We start from the raw sequence: 19,066 nt of genomic DNA, 5'->3' as shown, positions 1-19,066 counted from the left end.
TGCTAGCATGCATCACAACTATACAATCGGTTATATCAAGCGTCAAGCTGCACCGCCATTCGGCATGTGCTCGAAGCCCTACTAGAACGTGTACCATAGCCAGTGAATAGTCATTTTGGATAAGGTACTCCGAAAACAGCAAGGAGGCCATCATATAAACATCGACATATGATTCTTTATCATAGCTTGACATGGACATGCTATACTACAATGACAAATCGTAGCGCATTGACTAAGGAACCACCTGCCCCAAGCCTCACTCATGTTGAGCTTCTCAGGCACCACCCCTAACAGCAGCTACACGTGGCGCAGTTTCTTCCGAGCTGCCTCAACCCGGGCCGCCTCATCCCAAACCTCCGCTGTCACTGCCCCTAGTGCCTGCAGTCGCTGCATGCAACCGTAGTGGCGGCCCTCAAAGGCCAGCCAGAAGGCCGCATTGCAGCTCTCTGGTCCCCCTACACCCAGGCTAGCCAACTCACCAACCGCCTCCACGTCACCACGCCGACAGGCCTCCTGCAGCGCGCGCTGGACCGCACCATGACTTACGGCTCCTGATTGCACCAGCATCTGCACGCAGTCCCACCGGCGCTGCCCCGCCATGGCCGCCCCGTCAGCTGGGCCCACATGTGCAGCGGCCCCGTGGGGAGCTGCAGCTGCAGATGGAGTCCCGAGAGCCCACGACAGCAGCGCCTCGCAGTCCACAGCAGGTACTGCCCCTGATCCCACCAGCAGCTGCATGGGCTCCTGCAGGTTCCGCTCCAGGGCAGCACAAGCCGCTTGGGACGCCCCAGCCGGTGTCTCAGCGCCCAGCGCCAACAGACCCCTCACACCATGGCTATGGCGATCCTTCTGCCATCTCGCCAGGGGCCCATCCTCGGGTGCTGAGGAGCACAGCGTGAGCAGTGCCGCATCAATGTCGGCACCCATGAGCATCATCAACTCGGCCAGGCGATCGAATGGCGCCGTCTGAGCAGAGGCCACTGCCAGACAGCCGCTGCCACGAGCGGAGGGATCTGCGTCGAACTCCGAAACCAGCATGCGGAGCGTGGCAGCCCGCCGCACCAACTGTGCGTCCGGAGCCTCATAGAGACTGCTGCTGCTTGTACATGCTTCACTAAGCACCTCAGACGCTAGATCGCGGTTCCAAACTCCATCACGCCTAAGCGCATGTATCATGTGCCAAACCATTTCTGGGTATGCGCCATACAAGGCGTTGTGCATCTCGTGCTTAGTGACCTTGCCCCCCGCATTGATTAGCTGCCCCATTACACCCCCATGTCTTGTCTTTGATGTGAAGTACAGGGCCGCATCGATGCATTCAGGCGAGGGACACGCTTCCAACAAGCCCTCAACAGCGCTTGCACGACCTGCAGCCGGCAGCCAACCAAGTGGAGGTAGCTTTGGTGGCCCTCACAGGGGATACAAATTGTGAGAGCAAGCTATGGTCATATGGACAGGGTCCGTCCTGAGTCCTATGATACCAACTCCAGCCCGCCACCAGCGCCAGGCTAAGACGTAAGGAAGATCCCAGGACGCTTAAAAAAATTGTTCTCCAAAGGTATCAAGTGTCAGCATTTTTTGGTGGGAACCCACCACGGCAGGCGGCGTTGCTAAGCGCCTTCGTTAAGGTGTTCATATGGATGGGCACTCCTGCAGTGACTGTGATGGCGCGCACCAGCAGCCGTACAACTTCCTGGTTAAACTGCGGCATGCAGCTGCCACAGGTCAGAGCAGTGCAGCAGGACGCGACGTGGTTTACCATCAAGCCCCTCTGCTGCCCCCGAGTTTTTTCATCCTTCCCGGGTTCTGAGTCCAGCAGCTGCAGAAGGTCTGATAGCAAGTTTACACTTCCAACTGCACAAGGAACACGTGAGACGTTAATAAGCCAAGGAGAGGTGCGGCTAGCGGGGCACTTCGCAACCTGCTTACTCGAGATGACTCGCATAATCAGTTTAGTAACCGCGACCGTCACGTCTGCCCCCCCCTCTACCAGCGCGCGAAGCAGGGCTCGCAGCTTTTGCTCGCGCTCTTTGTTGGTGACGGCGCCCAGGATATGGGGCGCAATTCCTAGGGCTTTCCAAATGGCGTCGTGGGGCCCCCAGGCGGATAAGCAGTAGCGGCTAAACATGTTGGGGAAACGTACGACACTGTGAAAGGCGTCACGCAGGGCTCTGCAGGAAGCAAACGCTCCTCGGCCCCCGCGAGCGGCCTCGGCCATGATAAGTTGTAGGAGAACAGGTGGTAAGGCCTGTAGGCATACGGGGGACCTAGGTTCTACGATGCGCACGTTAGCATCCACGCCTGTGAGTGATGAGTCCTGTCGGCACGTTGAACTAACCATTTATACAAGCATAAAGCATTGGAGGAAATTGACGGGCAAAGGTAAACACGGAGTTAAACAATTGTAAGCTTGCCAAATAGGGGGCCAACAGACTTAGGGTTGTGTGAGGACAGGTCCAGCGCCCGATCAGATGTACCAGATGTAGGTTTAGCTGCGACAAGTTTTCTACGATGCCATTATGAAATGAAAATGTTATTGAGCTTTGAGCTCCGTACAACGGTGAGAAACTGTCCGTTTCCTCCAGTCAAGCGCCCTGATGGTGCCCCTCACGTACGTTATACTCCGGTTAGCTACTGGATATTCGTGTAGCGATTCAGGACATTCTGGTGGGCAAGATGTCGCGGTTTACCATGCTCGCCGTCCTGGCAGCTGCCCTCTGTGGAGCTGCTCTTGCGTCAGAGTTTACAAGCCCGCACATCGTTCACCTTACCAGCTCAAATTATGAAGAACAGGTACACAGATGTCGATACCTTAAAGCAATTTTTGGAGATCTGTCCACCCTTTCCTTACGTATTTCTTCTGTTACTTTCGGGGAAACATAGACTGGCGATGGCAAGGTCTATTTCATCAAGTAAGCTTGCTGCAGCAGAACACAAGGGCACCGCGCTTGCCACTTTTTAACTCTTGCACTTTTTCAACTCTTGCACCGCGCCGTCGTTGCACCTGCAGGTACTACGCTCCGTGGTGTGGTGAGTCATGACAATGGTGCTTAATGACTTCGTGGCCAGGATGGGTTTGATCTATTTCCGTTACTCTATGAGAGACTCTGCAGGTTTACTGCGCCTCGCAATTGTTTATATTATGATTCTGCTTTGTAGGCCACTGCAAGCGGCTGGCTGGGACATGGAAGGAACTGGCTAAGGACTTAATAGACGTGCCGAATGTCGTTATTGCGCACGTCGACTGCACGACCGATCGTGATGTCTGCACCAGCGCTCAGGTTTGGAGGGGGGACAACCAGGGGTGGTGTACGAGCGAGTGCAGAGTGGTGTATCGAACATCTGTCGGAAGGTATCTTTCGTTTGCCTTAATAGCGCATTCACACCCGTTGCATCTGAGGCTTCCCTGCTTGCAGAACTGTAGTATGTGCGACGTCCTCTGTCGAAGGTCGGCTTCCTCGCTTTGGTTTCCGTTCTGATTCACTTCCACCCACCGCAGATCAAGGGCTACCCAACCCTTAAGATTGTACACAAAGGTGAGGAGGTTAACGCTTACCGTGGAAGCCGCGACAAGGACAGTCTGAAGGCTTTCGTGGAGGAGACCGTCAAGCAGCTCACCAGCGATTCTTGAAGGCATGGAGGCGAAACTGCCTGTCATTTTAACGTTCCTGACGCATCGTCCATTGTAGTGTGCATGTGAAGATGTCTGCTTTGCAGTTAAATCGGGCCCATTGTGCGAGTGCAACTCGTATCAGCGTCCAGTGCCGCGTACCAGCGCGTCATCTGAATGTTCCCTTGCACCTTCTTGGTGGGACGTAAATTTGTTGTCCTTAACTGTCAGAGGCTGAGGTGCCTTCATTGTGTAGTACACGGTCTGTTCCGATGGTATTTCCTTTAAACCTAGTTTTACACAGGATTGTGTGGAGGCCCTGGCTAATTCCAGGTGGTCTATCTGCATGCGAATTAGGAAAATTTGGTAATCCTGGTGCAAAGTTCCATTCCCGAAAAGCTGGTGAGGGCAATTGTAAAGTCATTATGACCTGATACCAAAGCCCCCACAATCTCACATACACACCCACGAACATTTTGTTATCATATGAGCTCAAATATAATGCTGGAAACCGCATTCAACTCGCTATATGCAAGTCCGTCTGAGCTGAGCCTGTGCTACACCGAACCTCTAATGTAAATGGTGACCACCGGCTAGTTTTGCACACACCGAGACACAGTCACATGGATGTGACACGGGCAAATTGTGTGGGGCAGCTATTGCGCCGCAACAGCCAGACGACAACAGGCGCCTGGAACAGCAGTGCACCAGCAAAAACCGCCGCCCACGACTCTGTGGCATGATGGTACCACCGGGCAGTGCAGTACATGTCACCAAAGATAAACACCATAGCAAACATGGACACTACAAAGCCGCCCACGACCACAAGCTGCCTCAGGTCGGTACTCTGGTCCATACCCCTTAGCAATTCTGACTTGTATACATCCGACAGGCACATCACCAGCTCGGACTGCGTGGGGGGCCATGGCAGCAGGACACAGGTGTCAGGGGATTAAGGAAAGGGCAACGACCCCCATCATGGTCAGGTGAAGAGCATAGCAGGGGAAGGCGTTTCACAGGGCGGGGTTGAGGAAGGGCAGTGTCGAGTCATTAAGCCTACCATATTGGTATACATAAGGGTACTGCAACCCCAAGAGAACATCGTTTTGCCCACCAGTGAATATTGGGGTATCGTTTGTCTGGCAGGATACCAACCATCCCAGGGCAATGAGGAAGGATTTCCACAGTAATAGCAAAGTTCATTCCATTTCCTGATTACTGTGCTACTTGTGTGCCAGGGTCCTGCCTCCGGGCCATCTAAGGCAGGTTGTCATGACCCCTGCCTACGTTTGTGTATGCTATCCAATCTTACGGAACTCATAGCCGATAGAAAAGCGCTTATATCATGTGCCCCATCCCTAATTCGAACGCCGCTAGCAGCCGCCGTGTGTAACGATGTAGTCACTGTCAACCTGCATGTGTACCCCACCTGGAAGCATGCCACAACCGACGCTGCCAGTAGCAGGTGGTCCGATACTAATACCAGCGCCCCAGTGCTCCACCGCTGCAGAGCCACGTGGCCCACGTAGATGACCAGGCGCAGCAGGATGATGGTCAGGTATACAAACAGGGTTTGTAGAGGCAGTGTCACACCTGGACACAGCGGCCGGCTCAGAGGCTTGGAGTCCGAGAGGGAGGGGGCTGGTGCGCGGCCCTGTAGACCTAACGAGGCCACTCGGACCAGGTAGGGAGCCAGAGGCAACATCGGACCCCACACACGGAAGACATGCCTGGACGGAACGAAATGACGGGCGAGCATATGGCATATGGCAGAAGGTCGGGCACTAACACGGATGGTGCCATGTCAAGCAGTTTTCGACTATCGGGGAAACACCCCGACGGAATTTCCCTCCATTGAAGGAATGGTGCAGGCACATGCAGTAATGGCACTTCACGTTATCACGTCATCCACAGTGCGGTGAACACTGTTGACGTGAGTTGCCAACAGCATCTTAACCTTGCCATCTACCTGAACAGGGATACCTGGCCGAGCACGTCTCGGGTACCAGATCCCTCGATCCCAGTCTACCATCACCAAGCCCCTGTCACACAACATGCTGTGGAACAGATTGCAGTTGCATTAGAGGCTGTGCAGGGGCGACCTCACTTATGCGCCCCACCAGTGCCAGCCCACCTGTCAAACCATGTCAGCGGGTGCTCAAAGTCCCTTTTAGTGAAGCCGTCCGGAATGGGCTCCGAGTGGAGTGTCCCCGCCAGCATCACCACCAGCCACAGCAGCAAAGGAACGGCTAGCACAGCATACAGCGCCTGACGTGAGGGCACAAGCAGCTGCAGGACACATAACAGACACAGATAGCAGGATGATTAGCGACGTTAGCTTAGTTGGCTGTGATGGTCATGCAAGGTGATGCCACAACGAGAACAGGGATTGATAGGAAAGCCTCCGTCGAACCAAGCAGTGTGAAACCAAAATCAACCCGAAGCCCCACCTGCACACAGGTTTGCGTACCTACCCTGGACGAAGAAGCCTCCAGAACGATTGGCGGGATAGTAGGAGATCTAGGGGAAGAGCCGCTGGTCGGAGATCCCGGGATCTGCTGGCCAGGGTAGCCGTACGGAGGGGGGCCTGGTGGCGCCATGCCACCACGCTGCTGTGCAGAGCGGTTGTGAAGATTACCGCCGTGCAGTGAGGCGGGCTGGCGATAGGAGGTAGATCCGTTCGTCATAGGCACGAAGGCTGTGCGCCGAGGTTTGACGTGGCGGCGCCTTGAAGGGCTAAGAAACTTTTGAAGACTGTGCCGGAAGGTTGAAAGCCCAGAGAAGGACTTCGAGTCGCCAAAAACTGAGAGGAAGTCCAACGCTTCAAGTTCAGCACCGAGACATAGCTCAAACGAGCTGTGCTGTTCCGGGCGTCAGAAAGGCGTTGGAGGAAACTCCAGGACTTGCAACAACGTGGACACAGAACCAAAGCTAGCAGCCGACTCAGCGCCAATGAAAAACGTATAGCAAAATCAGAATGATAACCACGTTGATAGCTGCAACGGGCACGATGTACCTGCTGGGAACTGTAGAATGAGTTCTTCTATTGTCCCTGACAGCTGCGTAGTGTTTGAAGAAGCCGCACCTTGCATATCACATTATCTCCTCATATACACATCGCCATGACAGGGTGGGCATATGTTGCGGTGTAACTCGCAACGCCTTTTGCGGCTCGGCCAGGATTGACTCGATATCTTCAATCATCGGACGAGTTTGATTAAGCATTTACACATAAACATAATAATAAGAATGATACTACACGTTACTGCTATAGCTTGGCACCGATGGGCTCATGTCCTTCATGCAAGAAGTTGTCCCCTGGGTCCCTAGTTCCCTGTGTAGCAATCAAACGCATTTCCTTTCAACCATCATCTAATCAAGACTCTTGAGGTCATCTGTGATTTCGTCCGGTACCGCGAAGGCAGGTTTCAGAGCTTGTACAAGCCGCAGAGCAACTTGAGCGCCTAAGACATTCGTCTGCAACGAATGTCGTCTTCAAAAGTAGTGTTCGTGTCATAATCCTAAATGGCTTCCTGTTACATGCAGACGTTGTGAAGCCTCTTTTCAACATTTTATGTAGTGAAGCCCTTGCCCAAAGACGCCGGATTGGAACGTCCTGGCTTTATTTTCTTTGTGCTGATCACGTCGTTGGGCTATTTCCCTAGTCTGTTTCGGCGCGGTAATTTTTGCCTGAGGAGCCACCGCATAGTGCCTTTAAGCATTGTTTCCATTTGGTATTCAACAACAGAAGAAGTACAGTCTGCGGAGACCTGCTGGTTTGAGCCTGGGAGGACTTCCGTTTCTGCAATTGCGGCAGGGGCCCACATACAACGTGCCCAGCGCTAGGCCGCGGCAGGATCTGCTGCGGCCATGGCTGGCGCTGGTGGGGAGACGCTACCGGGGATGGGCGATACGGGCGACTTTGTAGTGGGCGAGCGTGTTTTCGTACCACATGTCGACCGACACTATGAGGCCAAGATCCTTAAGGTGGGGCCGAGGCGTAGCTGGTGGAAGGGTGTTGATGGCGGGGAGCGTCCGACTGCACGGTTCTTCTCGCCTCCCCCGTGTCTCAACTTCTATATCCTGGCCGGTATCCTGTCCAGGCGGAGTTTAAGCGGAATGTGGATTGGCCCGAAGGACAGTGGTACTACTTCCTTCACTATTCGGGTTGGAACAAGAAGTATGATGAGTGGGTGGAGGCCACTGGACTGGTCAAGGCGGCAGAGCTGGGTATGGTGACTGGCGCCATCGGGGTAAGCAGGCAGGGTGCGCAGGGGGTTAAGGGATAGATAAGTGAGCCCAGGCGTTACTCGACCTGGTGCTGGTCGTTTTGGAGCTTGAAAAGGGCCCGGTGGCGATAAAAAACGATATGAGGAGCAAGTACAGATAACAGTTGCGTTTGCTTAAGCGTGCGCGTGGTATGCTACATCCTGCGAGCGGATTTACGAGTCCAGGACTTGGGCCAAAGGGGTTTAACGGTATGAACGTCTCCCCCTCGCTTTTCACGCTCAAATGTTTTGGACAGCTTTTGCTCGGGCATTCTCCTCGCGTGCTTCCTCCCTTTCGCACCGTTGTGGCAGTTAAAGCTCTGTAATTACTGCACGTAATTGCCCCAAATGCGGGATCCCGGGGGTGGCGATAGCGCCGGTTAGCCTTCCCGCTAACTGCATTACACTGATTCACCCGTGTGAAGGCAAATGGCGGAGGGGCCAAGGGCGGTGCGGGGGCCGCCAAGAAAATGCCCAAGGAACGGTTTGCTGCGGCCACTGGAGGCGGCGGCGGTAAGAAGGGCGCCGCCAGGCTGGCAGCAGACCTCGGGGCTATTGGTGGCGCCGTCGTGGGCGGTGCAAGCAGTGCTGCTGCTACAGGTGGTGGTGACACGGGTGCGGCCGCTGGGGGTGCTGCCGCCCATCGGGGGCTGCAGCTGGAGCTGGATATCTCCCCTGTGCTGAAGAAGGTGCGGGATGCAGTTGGCTGAGATGCAGGATGCAACATCAAACGCGCGCATATGCTTCATAACTAGGACCGAGCAGCGGAAAGGCAACGGGTGAATTGATCGCGTCTATGTGTACGTGTGTAACCCGTTGCAAGGGCGGAGTGAAGGCACAGGATGATGTGTCAAACATGGGTTAAGCATGATGGCTTGTCGAAGGCATTCTGATGCAGCTGATGATTGCTTGATGGAAGGTAACAAACAAACGCACTTCATCAAACTCTGCATTTCCCTCCCTCCCCTCAGGCCCTGCTTGACGACTACGATGCCATTGTGACCGACGCCCGGCTGGTGCCGCTCCCTCGGAGCCCCAGTGTGGCGGAGGTTCTCAGGAGGTACTGCGAGCAGGTGAGGGGAAGTGGCTGACAAGGGGCAGGGGAGGGAAGCACAAGCGGGAAAAGGAGAAGGCTACCGATTGCACATGTTACTACCGGAAAAGAGGTGCAAAGCGAAATTCCAGGCGTTGGGGGGTGAATACATCGGGACAAACTTGAGGTGAAGCGGGTTGAAGCCGACTGGATTTGAAAGGGATCCAGGAAATGGGGGCTAGCAGCAAACCTATTGGGAAAGTACTTCGTGATGATGCTGGTTATGATTTACTCATTTTAGCTCAAAACATGTTTCAGTTATCCGTTGGGCTGGTTCTGCTGTTGCAACCACGCATCGTCCAATGGGAGGCAAGTGGAAACAGCCGTTGCTCCGGCGGCGTGCACTGAATCATTGTACCTATGTATGCGCCCTCATTGTTTTCAAAACGGTCTATGACCGCTATTTGCATGGACATTGAATGTTGCTGGGGGGCATTGCTCGTCGCCTTGCCTGGCAAACGCCCCGCTGGTCCTCCACCTTACACCCGCCTCCTACTTGAACAGGCCACTGAGTTAGGCGGCTCGGGTGCTGTGGAGATGGAGGTGGCTACTGGGCTACGGGCCTATTTCGATAAGGCTCTCATGGCGGTACTTCTCTACCGCAGTGAGCGCCCACAGGTGTGTGGGGGGGGCCGTTGCAGGAGCTCTCCAGCCACTACGTGCCAGGCCACCTAGGCATTGAAAAGGGGTTTCCAAATAAACTCCCAGAGTTGCAGGCCTGGCAAGGAGCAGCACGGTTGGGTGACGGGGCCTTTTGGTCGACAATCAAGCTCGATGGACTAGATGCCCGTTGTCATGATTGGAGGCATTTTAAAGTGCTCGGTTTGGATTTGTATACCGTAGTGGTACTTATAGTTCGTGATCGCTTTGTTCGGGGAGGGGTCAAAAAACTTTCTGAAATTTGTACGTGCTCTTTGAATTTCGGGGAAGGCCGGACCAGATTTTGCGGGCATGATACAAATTTCGGGGCCCCTTCCAAAGTTTCGGGGCTTTTCAAACTGCAGCTTCCAGTCAGTCTCCCTCCACCGGGAACCCTTAGGCTCATGGTCTCTCACCATTTTCGCACTTTGGAAACGCCCTAGCAAATTCTGGACCGATCGTACAGTTCAGTACCAGTGGCAACGACCTAATAACCAACCGGCCGGGCCAATACAGTGTTTGGGATTTGTTGAAGAGGACGTCCAACAGGTCGAATGCCAGGCTGCGGCGTGAGCGCAAGCCTCGCCTCGCCGGCTGCCGTAGCATTGACCGCATTGCGCTCGCGCCTAGCAACCTCCTCGTGTTCCATTCGCTCACGCTGGGCCTCGACAACAGCATCATCAAGCCTAACTGGTGCAAATCCAGCTCGGTCGCTCGCCGGAGCGTTTGGTGCTAGCGGTTTCATCCCGCATTGAAGCAGGGTTGCCTGTCTTGCACGTTTCCCAGCGTTGTTCATGTCCTACGTTTATGACTATATTTTATGTGTTTAAGAGCTGATTTCCGCCTTGAAATCCTAGTTTTTGCGAAGTTTGATCGACCGGCTTCGGAGGGTACGATATTTCGGGGCTGCGGTCCCTTGGGATACCTTAGAATTTGTACGTGCTACATATTCGTGGTGCCTCCCGAATTATTGTAGCACGAACTATAAGTAGCACTACGGTACATAACGAACTAAGGGGGAGTTGTGGTCTGTTCGAGGTATATGAGAGAACGTACTAAGCAAGCCTGCGAGGGCTGCCCCTTTTGCGCCTAGACTGCAAGGCGGGGCAAGCAACTATCCCTAGGAAGACCGGCAATCCTAATCTGCATATAGGTTCGTCATGCAATCTGGTATCGCACCTTATTGCCTGACCCCTTGGCGTCAGCTGTATGCAGGTTGTCTCCGATTACCCTTTCTGCTGTAAAGGTATCACACACAACAATCGCTGCCCGCCTTCACTGCTCCGCTGTAGGCCATGGTGATGCTTTCTGATGGCCGCCTGCCCTCCTCAGTGTATGGCACCGAGCACCTCCTCCGGCTGTTTGTAAAGCTTCCGGACCTGCTGGCGGCAGCGGGGGCGGGCAGCATGAACGAGGACATGCTGGTGCAGACGGCCACGGCTGTCCAGGTGGGAGGTAACTCACAGCTGCTATGATACCTGTCCATAATCGGTTTCATCCATCCCTGTGAATACGTTCAGGCAGCTATGAGTAGCCCAGTAGCACACCTCAAGGCTAGTGCGAAAGGAAGCTTCCTTTCACTTTGCACCTGTCTGCACAAACTATCGATTCCCCCTCCCACTCCCTCCTCATACTCCCCTCGTGTAGCTGCACTGACCTCTGTTTCTGGGGTGCAGGGTGCACCTGCGGGATGAAACTTGCATTTGTCGATGCCGCAGAAAAGTAGTTGATTAAGGCTCCGCGTATCCTTAGTCTTCTACCGACATACAGCTGTATCTAGCTGCAATGGGGTGATGTCGTCCCCCACCCCTCCGCTAGCCCCGCTCTTCACCACTTTCACTTTCCCGGTTCCACTATCTGCGCTCCCGCTGTACATCCCTTATGTCCCCAGGATTTAATGAACTGGGTTGCTGAGCATCTGGACTCACTATTAGCGCCGAGAGAGACTTACCTGGACCACTTTGAGTTCATGGCAGGACTGACAGGCGAGGTGGCGGAGCAGGTTGCTGCAGCCGGCTTTATGGGAACCAACATGGCGTCATACAGAAGGAATTGAGCTGTTAAGTGCGTCATTACACGCTTATGAGCGACCTGTGTATTTGGATAAATGATTGTGGCGGCTATCCTAGTCCATATCATTAAAGTTTTGAGTTGACGTGATGCATTTGTTTTGTGTGATCACATGGAAGGAATAGGGGGAGTTTTAACAACATTCGGCAGGCAAGCACAACAAACAGCGAACTGCGTGTACGAGTAGGCACTTGGGTGTCTATGTAAAGGCTTGCAACCGTGTAGAGTGTTGTTGGGCTCGTTTCCTTCAAGACAATAACTTGACTGGGAGCCCAAAGTACGGCAAATCTTTGAGGCATCGCCCATAACCAGTATCCATGGATAACGTTTTTAAAAGGGATGCTTATCATGCTTGTTGCATGAGCTGTAGTTTCTGGCCACTAAAGCACTAAGTTGACCTCCAACATTAATAGTTGGTTCGTGGTCGAACCGACGATTTCACGGCCGTACACATGAACGAGGTTTCGATAACAATTGTAGTAGCTGTCCACTCTAAAGGCCTCTCGAGGTAAGGTGGAGCACATAGCGCGTACTTGTAGACGTTATATGTGTACCGTACTGTGTGCCAGCTACTACAGAGCTGACTCAATCTTCGATCACTAGTGGAGGGGGAACACATGTTTCTACTTCAAATCGTGGAAAAACCCCGCAAAACCCATAACACTTCATGCCATTTTGGGGTTAGTATTTCATTCGCAGAACCTCCATCCATATTGTTAAAACCAATTGTAATGTGGCGGTCAGACTGTCGGAAGGCAGTTTGGTGGCTGAATTAGCACTTTTCCCAGCCGCTGCTGCTGTGCGTGCATCATTTAGGCAGCGGGCAACTAAACACCCCTGCCCATTCACAGCTCTCAGAAGTACAGCGAATCTTTGAGGCCCATAACGAGTATCCATGGATAACGTATTTCAAAAGGATGCTTACCATGCCTTTCAAGCAGAATGCGATTGTTACAGTGGACCTCGAATGGTCAGTGCATCAGCACAACACTGTGGGCCCTATAGCTTGCACCGTGTGTCCAGCTAGTCGGGCCAAGGTGCACTAACATGACTGGGCTTATGCCCTCTGTTACTGCAACGAAACACCGTAAAAGCACCCAACTCAGGATATCCTGAGCCGGTGAATGTGCGCTTTGCCTAAAACAGGCGATAAAAGCCCGGGATGGGCGTGTAAAAAAGGCGAAGCACAGCCTAACCAGGGAAAGAACCACCTAGCAGAACCAGATGTGAACCTCCGCCCCAGGAAAGCCAAACAGACCGCAACCTCCAAAACGCAAAACGCCCAGTTCCCCACCAGTCTCAGAAGCCCTAGCACGAACGCTTCCCCCGGAGAGACGGGAATGCAGCTACCTACCGTACGAGACAGACCTACAAAGCACACCGAGGCATTCACACAGACCGACGAGGGCGCCTTCATACAAACACACAAGCGGCGACGGAGAAGCCCGCAAACCAACACACGTGAAATGAGAAACACGACAAATTCCTAATACTAGCAGCCCCTCGCAAAAACGTGATGCAGGGACGAGCAACCAGTATAAACACACCGTACACATCCAAAATGCAAAGGCCACGACGGGTCGCGTAAAGGGCAGCCTTCAAAAGCCAGGAGCGACGGGGAAATACACATTTGTGTGTGAAATTCGTGGGCATGTGGTGGCTTGGTCAGATTCGCTGCTGTGAGGACCGGCCAGCGGTTTGCACAGGGTTGCACACGCTCCTGCAAAACGCCCTGCAGGGCGTGAAGTCACCGATGTCCGCATGTTCCTTGGCATGCAGAAGTCCACAGAAAGCGCAACAGCAAAAACAAAGAAATGAAAAAGACAACAAGAGACAAACACCAACATGATGGAAAACTCGCAGCGACGCAGGAAGAAAGGACACTTGAAATGTCCTGTAGCATGCAGACATTCACAGAACAATCCATCCCATATGGAAACATCGCGTGGATTAGGACGGAATATCAAGTTTCGGTAACTGGTTTACTTAATCCGTATCTTAATCCATCTGCGAATGAAACAACTCGACGTAGAGCGGTGGATTGGTACGGAGTAAAAAAACCTTAAAGGTTACAGTATTTTTATCCGCGCCAATCCGCCGGTAATCCACGAGGAATGTTTCATACGTCTGGATTAAGGAGCGGATTGAAGTACAACATTTGCCACTCCGTGCATAAAATGCACAAGATTATTACCAGACATATATATAACTATCGAGTAACAACATGAAGACCTTGCAGCACTTTTGAACAACACGCACGGTGTGGTGCAAAATGCCGAACAAGAAGCGCAAAGTTTCCACAGAAATAGAAACAACTCCAGCTTTATGAAAGGAAAACCCTCCAACCTATCAATCAGGTTTCGAAGTTTTATTTCCCCAAGTATTTCTGGGGCTCAATCTTGTGAGTTTTCTCCCAAGGTAACCAGACAAATGGTGACTTGTGTAAAAATAAAGATTGCAAGGTTGTTTTGGCTGAAACCCTAAGTAACTAGGCTGAACAATTTGGTATCCTTTGTAACCAGTAAAGTTTCGTTAAGCTGACCCACCATCATGGTCATGCCTGCATGTGAACTAGGCATTCCTAGGGTAGTCCTCTAGGTGTCCCACCATTAGCCTTAAAAAACCTTTACTGATTTGTTTCAGACAATTATCCTTGACTACCTTTCGGCTTTTTCAACTTATTAATTACATAGTTTACTACTAAGGCTCTACCTTCCAACTTCCTTTGTGCATAGATCTTCAATAGAGACTTCCAAGTTAATTTATATCTGCTGCTCTCTTTCTTCTTCTTCTTCTTTGTCATCTTCTCCTCATCTCCTTGTGTTCTTCATACACAAGCAATTCCAAGTAGGTAGGAGGAAGCATGCAGGATACTGTGTGTCCTTTTCAAGCAGTTCTAAAAGGGGTATGCAAGATCAAGAAATGCTTTAAGGGAGATCCTATTTACCTTGGGCATGTTTGGTAGACATGCTTGTGTTGTGAAAATGATGGTTCTACTACTTTGGACTATAACTACTGTTCTTTGTATGCAGATGAGTAACCTCTACATTCCCAAGAAAGGCCTTAAGGTCATTCCTGTATTTGCTAATGGAAACTGCATTCCTGAGGCAATTGTTGCTAAAGCATCGCCAGAACACCGTGTGGAGATGGCCAGGATTGTGAGAAGCTGGGTGGCCAAGGTCGTGGGTCACCCAAATATTTTCCAAACCCTGGAAGAGCACTATGGCTTCCATAATGCCCATCCAGGGTACTTCCAGCTTAACTTTAGCAGGTAATTAACAAACCAATTTACACTGTAAACCCTAAGTTTACAACCTTAGGACTTGTTGACATTTATATCATTATTGCTAAATTAGAAGGAATATGTAGATGTAATGTGTGATTAGCTTGTGTTTATCTCTATTATTTAGTACACAGTATGTGCATGACATGCAGGATCACTGTTCAACAATTCATAGCCAAGGAGGGAACCTATTTCTCCTTCATTGAGATGATCATCATGGCTGAGCTATATGATACAGTGATTGTGGTCCTGAAGGAGGCCAGTGATGATGAGGACAGCTACACCAACTATGCATCCTTTACCCCAAACCAGCCACGGTTTGTGACTTTCATACTCTTCCATGATCACAGTTGTTCAGATCAGATGCATGTGGGACATGCAGAAGGCCTAGGGATCAGGTCTGCTAACATCGACCTGCCTGTATACACTGGCTGGGTAAACACATTCCCTGTGTTTGACAAGGCTAGAGATCAGTGCCTGCCTGGTGTACCATACCGTGGTCGGCCAATTGGCCAACTGAGCCCCTGTTGCAACAGGGGCTCAGTTAGCAATGGAGGACATCAAGCGGCAAATGGGTAAGGATTACATTAATTTGATTGTATTTTCTAAAAAATGAATATCAAACCTATCCATCCTGTACAATTCTATTTGCAGGCAAGGAGCATGTAAAGGAGGTCCAGCACTGCATGGTCCAACACAGTTATGGATATTACCACCCTGTAGAGGGACCAAGTGCTGTGGTACAGCCTCTTTGTCCACAGCAGGTGCCACAACAGCAGCAGCAGCAGCAATGGAAGCAACAGCTGCTTCACCAGCAACAACAGCTACAGGAGCTGAAGGAGCAGCAACATCAGCAGCTTAAGGAGAGACAGCATTCACAGAAATGCCAGGTCCAGCAGCAGCAACAGAAGCCTTTTTCACCACCTGGTTGCATTTTTGTTCCAGGTGCCGATGATGTTCTTCTTGCACAGCAGCAGAAAATTGCTGAGCGCTATCGAAAACAAAAGTTGAAGCAGGCTCAGAAGTCAGCCCCGGCCCAGGCCCAGGCCCAGGCCCCAGCCTCAGCTTGGGCCTCAGCCTCAGCTTGGGCCTCAGCTTGGGCCTCAGCCTCAGCTCGGGCCCCAGCCCCAGCTCGGGCCCCAGCCCCAGCCTCAGCTCGGGCCTCAGCCTCAGCTCGGGCCTCAGCCTCAGCTTGGGCCCCAGCCCCAGCTCGGGCCCCAGCCTCAGCCTCAGCTCGGGCCGCAGCCCCAGTCTCAGCCTCAGCATGGGCCCCAGCCTCAGCTTGGGCCCCAGCCCCAGCCCGATATCCGGCTGATGGAGGATCACAACCCATTATCATGGCAATGCCTGATACATGGCTTGATTCTCTTGAGACGAGTCTAAAGCAAAAAATAAAGGCTAAACAGCAAAAAAAGATAAAAACTGATATGGGTACAGCTACTGAACCCAGTGGACTGGCTCTACAGAATATGAAGGTAGGTGGGAAAGTATTGTTTGATTATTGAAGTGTACTAGCTAGGTTTTGTCATTACAAATAATATAAGTACAATATTGTACTTTTACAGTACAGATGTGTGTAAAGAGTAGAGAGGTCATACTGTGTTTGACTTAGGGTTTGTCTCTCAGGTCTTCTTGCAGCCCTGTCATGTAGTAATCAGTTTTCTTTTTGATAACATGCAAAAACTCGTGCATTTACATACTACCAACATTTTCCCATTTCAGGTATTGAATAAGGGTTTGAGATGGCATTTACAGAAAGATATTAATGAGCAGCAGGACAAAAAAACCCATGATATTCCTGAAGATGATGACCAGGATGGTTTTGGTTTTGAAGATGTACATCATGCTAGCATTGGTATTTCTCATTTACCTGGTTCGTCATTTTCACCTGGTTCTTCTGGTTCATCATCTTCATTTCATTCACCTGGTTTGCCAGGTTTATGTGGGCCATCGATATCAGATTCATCGAATTCATTAGATTCATCTAACATGGATCTAGAGAAGGATAAACATGTATGGTCTGATGTGTTGCATACATATGATTGGTAAAAACAAAATCACAAGGAATGCTAATATATCATGAGGCTTAGTTTGAATGTTTGCAGGACATGGAGTATGTAATCCTTTCTAAAAAACCCTAAAACCCTAAACCCCAACATATAAACAGGTAATGATGATAGGATGACAGTCTAAATTATAGCTAGGTAACATGAAATGTTTGAAGGACATGGAGTATGTAATCCTTTTTAAAACCCTAAAACCCTAAAGTTCTTGCCAAAATCTCTATGCCCTTTTTGAATATTTTGCCTATTCATGTTTTGTATCATGTGCAGGTCATTCATTATCGGGAATGCATTCGCGTAAATGATGAAGCGTGTACATGGGGACCTAAGGAGTTTCGACATCTACTTGGTACAGAGCTGATGAATGGTATTGCTTTTGCTGATATGGTGCAGAAATATCTCGTGAAGGTTGTTCAAGATGGAAAACAATTCTACATTGGCAACACAAATGTTTAAAAAACTGGATTTATTACCATGATACTAATATTGGTAATCTACTTGGACCATTTCATATCCCAGACTTATTTTATGTTCATATTCATGGCAAGAGGAGTGGATTTCCACTGGACTTCCCATGGAAATTGGCTTCAGTTAGGTCCCCAATTGATTGGCGGAGTACAATAGATGGACCAGTGTAACGACGCAAATGCCAATCTGAGCATCCCGGGTTACGCCTTTGCTGTGTTACAATGGTATCGAGACGGGACCGCACGAATTCCGAAAAAAACTTCGGGTCGGCGGTTCGATTCTGGCAACCAGCAAGTCGCAAATTGGCGATTTCATGGTGTAATGGATAAACCAGCGCACTGGCGCGAGGTGGGATGGCTCCTGTGCTCGAAATAGTGGCCGAGGACGTCCATTGCTAAGTGGGGGGCAATGTAACGACGCAAATGCCAATCTGAGCATCCCGGGTTACGCCTTTGCTGTGTTACAACCAGAGATAGTAAGATTTACAGGAAGAGATTTACATTTGGGCCAAATGCGGTATGGCTTCCTCAGCTTATCCATCCAAGACAGGTATGTGGTTTTTGTATTATCAGTAATAAAAATTCTTACTTTCATCATGTGTATAATATTTGCCATTTATTGCTACAGGTTGCTGGTTTGCCAAGAGAATATTTGGAAGAATTAAGAGTTTGTGCAGAAAGGTTTTATGATGCTTATATATGTCCATGATCATTAGAGCATAAGGAACCATCAGTTGGACAAGTGCACTTATTCCTTGCACAGCATATTGAGACTTTCCGATCAGCCACCTTAAATGATCAGGCTGCAATACCTTGCATGGAGAAGACATTTGCTTCAGTATTGGAGTCATTGAAACAGCCTGAAGATGAGCCTCGTGCAGCTCCTATGGCCTTTGCTCAGAAAGCCACAGATGACCTTCAGTCTTTGCTTGAAGCAGTTGCTTCTCAAGTTCATCCTGATGATAACTGTGATGATGATATGAAGACAAGCACTCTTGTTGCAGAAGAATGGCAGAAAAGATTTGGAGAAGGTGCTTCTATCCATAGAGATGAGGAAACCCTATTCATGGAGCCTGAAGTGCCACCACTCTTCAGTACCTGGGGATTCGGACTACAGCCTAGGACATTTTCTGGTTTCTTAAATGGTTTTCCAACATCTGGAATTTCTATTGAAGAAGTAAGTATATATTTTGGGTTTGGGTTTGAGTTTGGGTTTGGGTTTTGGTTAGGGTTAGGGTTTTGGTTTGGGTTTGGGCTCAGAAAGGATAGGTTACTATGGTTACTAAAGGGTCTAAGGGGCCTGAAACATAACTGTGTTTGGGTTTTATTTTCTTCAAACCCCAATTATATCTGCTTCTGAATGTCTTAAAACCCTATGTATTTCTTTACTTCAGAAATACAACCTGATAAAAGTAAAAAATCAAAGTTGTTAACTTAGGGTTTTGTTAGGTTTTGTTTTTACTTATATTTCCTCAACATGTTTGCAGGCTTTGCTTATCATCAACATGGATTTTGTGGATCACAAGCGCCATCACAGCCTTCTTGAGCCAGTAGATGATGATATGTATTGGCT

General features: G+C 50.5%; 7 protein-coding genes across 7 annotated transcripts in view; 4 read left to right on the top strand and 3 right to left on the bottom strand.

Annotated features, from left to right (window-relative positions):
- Positions 1 to 297: 297 nt before the first annotated feature.
- On the bottom strand, positions 298 to 2,218 carry VOLCADRAFT_92769 (uncharacterized protein; the record flags this gene model as incomplete). The annotated part of the gene is made up of 3 exons (XM_002952107.1): positions 298 to 1,367; positions 1,594 to 1,854; positions 1,930 to 2,218. 3 exons carry the CDS (start codon positions 2,216 to 2,218, stop codon positions 298 to 300), a joined length of 1,620 nt encoding a protein of 539 aa, XP_002952153.1.
- A 401-nt stretch (positions 2,219 to 2,619) lies between these two features.
- VOLCADRAFT_75277 (uncharacterized protein) lies at positions 2,620 to 4,043 on the top strand. Its single transcript, XM_002952195.1, has 5 exons — positions 2,620 to 2,793; positions 2,884 to 2,912; positions 3,011 to 3,030; positions 3,160 to 3,281; positions 3,500 to 4,043. Exons 1-5 carry the CDS (start codon positions 2,677 to 2,679, stop codon positions 3,629 to 3,631), a joined length of 420 nt encoding a protein of 139 aa, XP_002952241.1. The 5' UTR covers positions 2,620 to 2,676; the 3' UTR covers positions 3,632 to 4,043.
- Positions 4,044 to 4,229: 186 nt separating this feature from the next.
- Positions 4,230 to 6,702, bottom strand: VOLCADRAFT_92767 (uncharacterized protein; the record flags this gene model as incomplete). Its single annotated transcript, XM_002952106.1, has 6 exons — positions 4,230 to 4,520; positions 5,040 to 5,340; positions 5,506 to 5,667; positions 5,745 to 5,899; positions 6,061 to 6,308; positions 6,696 to 6,702. The coding sequence occupies 6 exons, from the start codon at positions 6,700 to 6,702 to the stop codon at positions 4,230 to 4,232; spliced, it is 1,164 nt and encodes a 387-aa protein (XP_002952152.1).
- Positions 6,703 to 7,480: 778 nt separating this feature from the next.
- VOLCADRAFT_118057 (uncharacterized protein) lies at positions 7,481 to 11,666 on the top strand (the record flags this gene model as incomplete). The annotated part of the gene is made up of 7 exons (XM_002952194.1): positions 7,481 to 7,597; positions 7,714 to 7,863; positions 8,304 to 8,567; positions 8,850 to 8,951; positions 9,476 to 9,589; positions 10,903 to 11,058; positions 11,502 to 11,666. 7 exons carry the CDS (start codon positions 7,481 to 7,483, stop codon positions 11,664 to 11,666), a joined length of 1,068 nt encoding a protein of 355 aa, XP_002952240.1.
- A 2,339-nt stretch (positions 11,667 to 14,005) lies between these two features.
- Positions 14,006 to 14,955, top strand: VOLCADRAFT_92765 (uncharacterized protein; the record flags this gene model as incomplete). Its single annotated transcript, XM_002952193.1, has 2 exons — positions 14,006 to 14,098; positions 14,713 to 14,955. The coding sequence occupies 2 exons, from the start codon at positions 14,006 to 14,008 to the stop codon at positions 14,953 to 14,955; spliced, it is 336 nt and encodes a 111-aa protein (XP_002952239.1).
- A 633-nt stretch (positions 14,956 to 15,588) lies between these two features.
- Positions 15,589 to 16,938, bottom strand: VOLCADRAFT_92764 (uncharacterized protein; the record flags this gene model as incomplete). Its single annotated transcript, XM_002952105.1, has 3 exons — positions 15,589 to 15,645; positions 15,888 to 16,274; positions 16,834 to 16,938. The coding sequence occupies 3 exons, from the start codon at positions 16,936 to 16,938 to the stop codon at positions 15,589 to 15,591; spliced, it is 549 nt and encodes a 182-aa protein (XP_002952151.1).
- Positions 16,939 to 17,650: 712 nt separating this feature from the next.
- Positions 17,651 to 19,066, top strand: part of VOLCADRAFT_92763 (uncharacterized protein) — a gene marked incomplete at both ends in the record, with an annotated part of 2,564 nt that continues 1,148 nt past the window's right edge. The window contains 2 exons of the mRNA XM_002952192.1: positions 17,651 to 17,842; positions 18,257 to 18,670. Coding sequence (XP_002952238.1) covers positions 17,651 to 17,842; positions 18,257 to 18,670 — 606 coding nt within the window. The remainder of the gene's footprint in view (positions 17,843 to 18,256; positions 18,671 to 19,066) is intronic.

This window comes from Volvox carteri (assembly GCF_000143455.1).
Source record: "Volvox carteri f. nagariensis unplaced genomic scaffold VOLCAscaffold_28, whole genome shotgun sequence".
Taxonomy (NCBI): Eukaryota; Viridiplantae; Chlorophyta; class Chlorophyceae; order Chlamydomonadales; family Volvocaceae; genus Volvox; species Volvox carteri.
The sequence above is the reverse complement of the archived record's forward strand: the minus strand, read 5'-3'. Positions and strand labels throughout refer to the sequence as shown.

What these genes read in the sequence shown, in the direction of transcription:
- VOLCADRAFT_75277 (XM_002952195.1), top strand. Translation starts at nt 2,677, where the DNA reads ATGTCGCGGTTTACCATGCTCGCCGTCCTGGCAGCTGCCCTCTGTGGA. An exon ending in GTACTACGCTCCGTGGTGTG is followed by an intron (nt 3,031 to 3,159) that starts GTGAGTCATGAC and finishes TCTGCTTTGTAG; the next exon opens with GCCACTGCAAGCGGCTGGCT. An exon ending in ATGTCTGCACCAGCGCTCAG is followed by an intron (nt 3,282 to 3,499) that starts GTTTGGAGGGGG and finishes CACCCACCGCAG; the next exon opens with ATCAAGGGCTACCCAACCCT.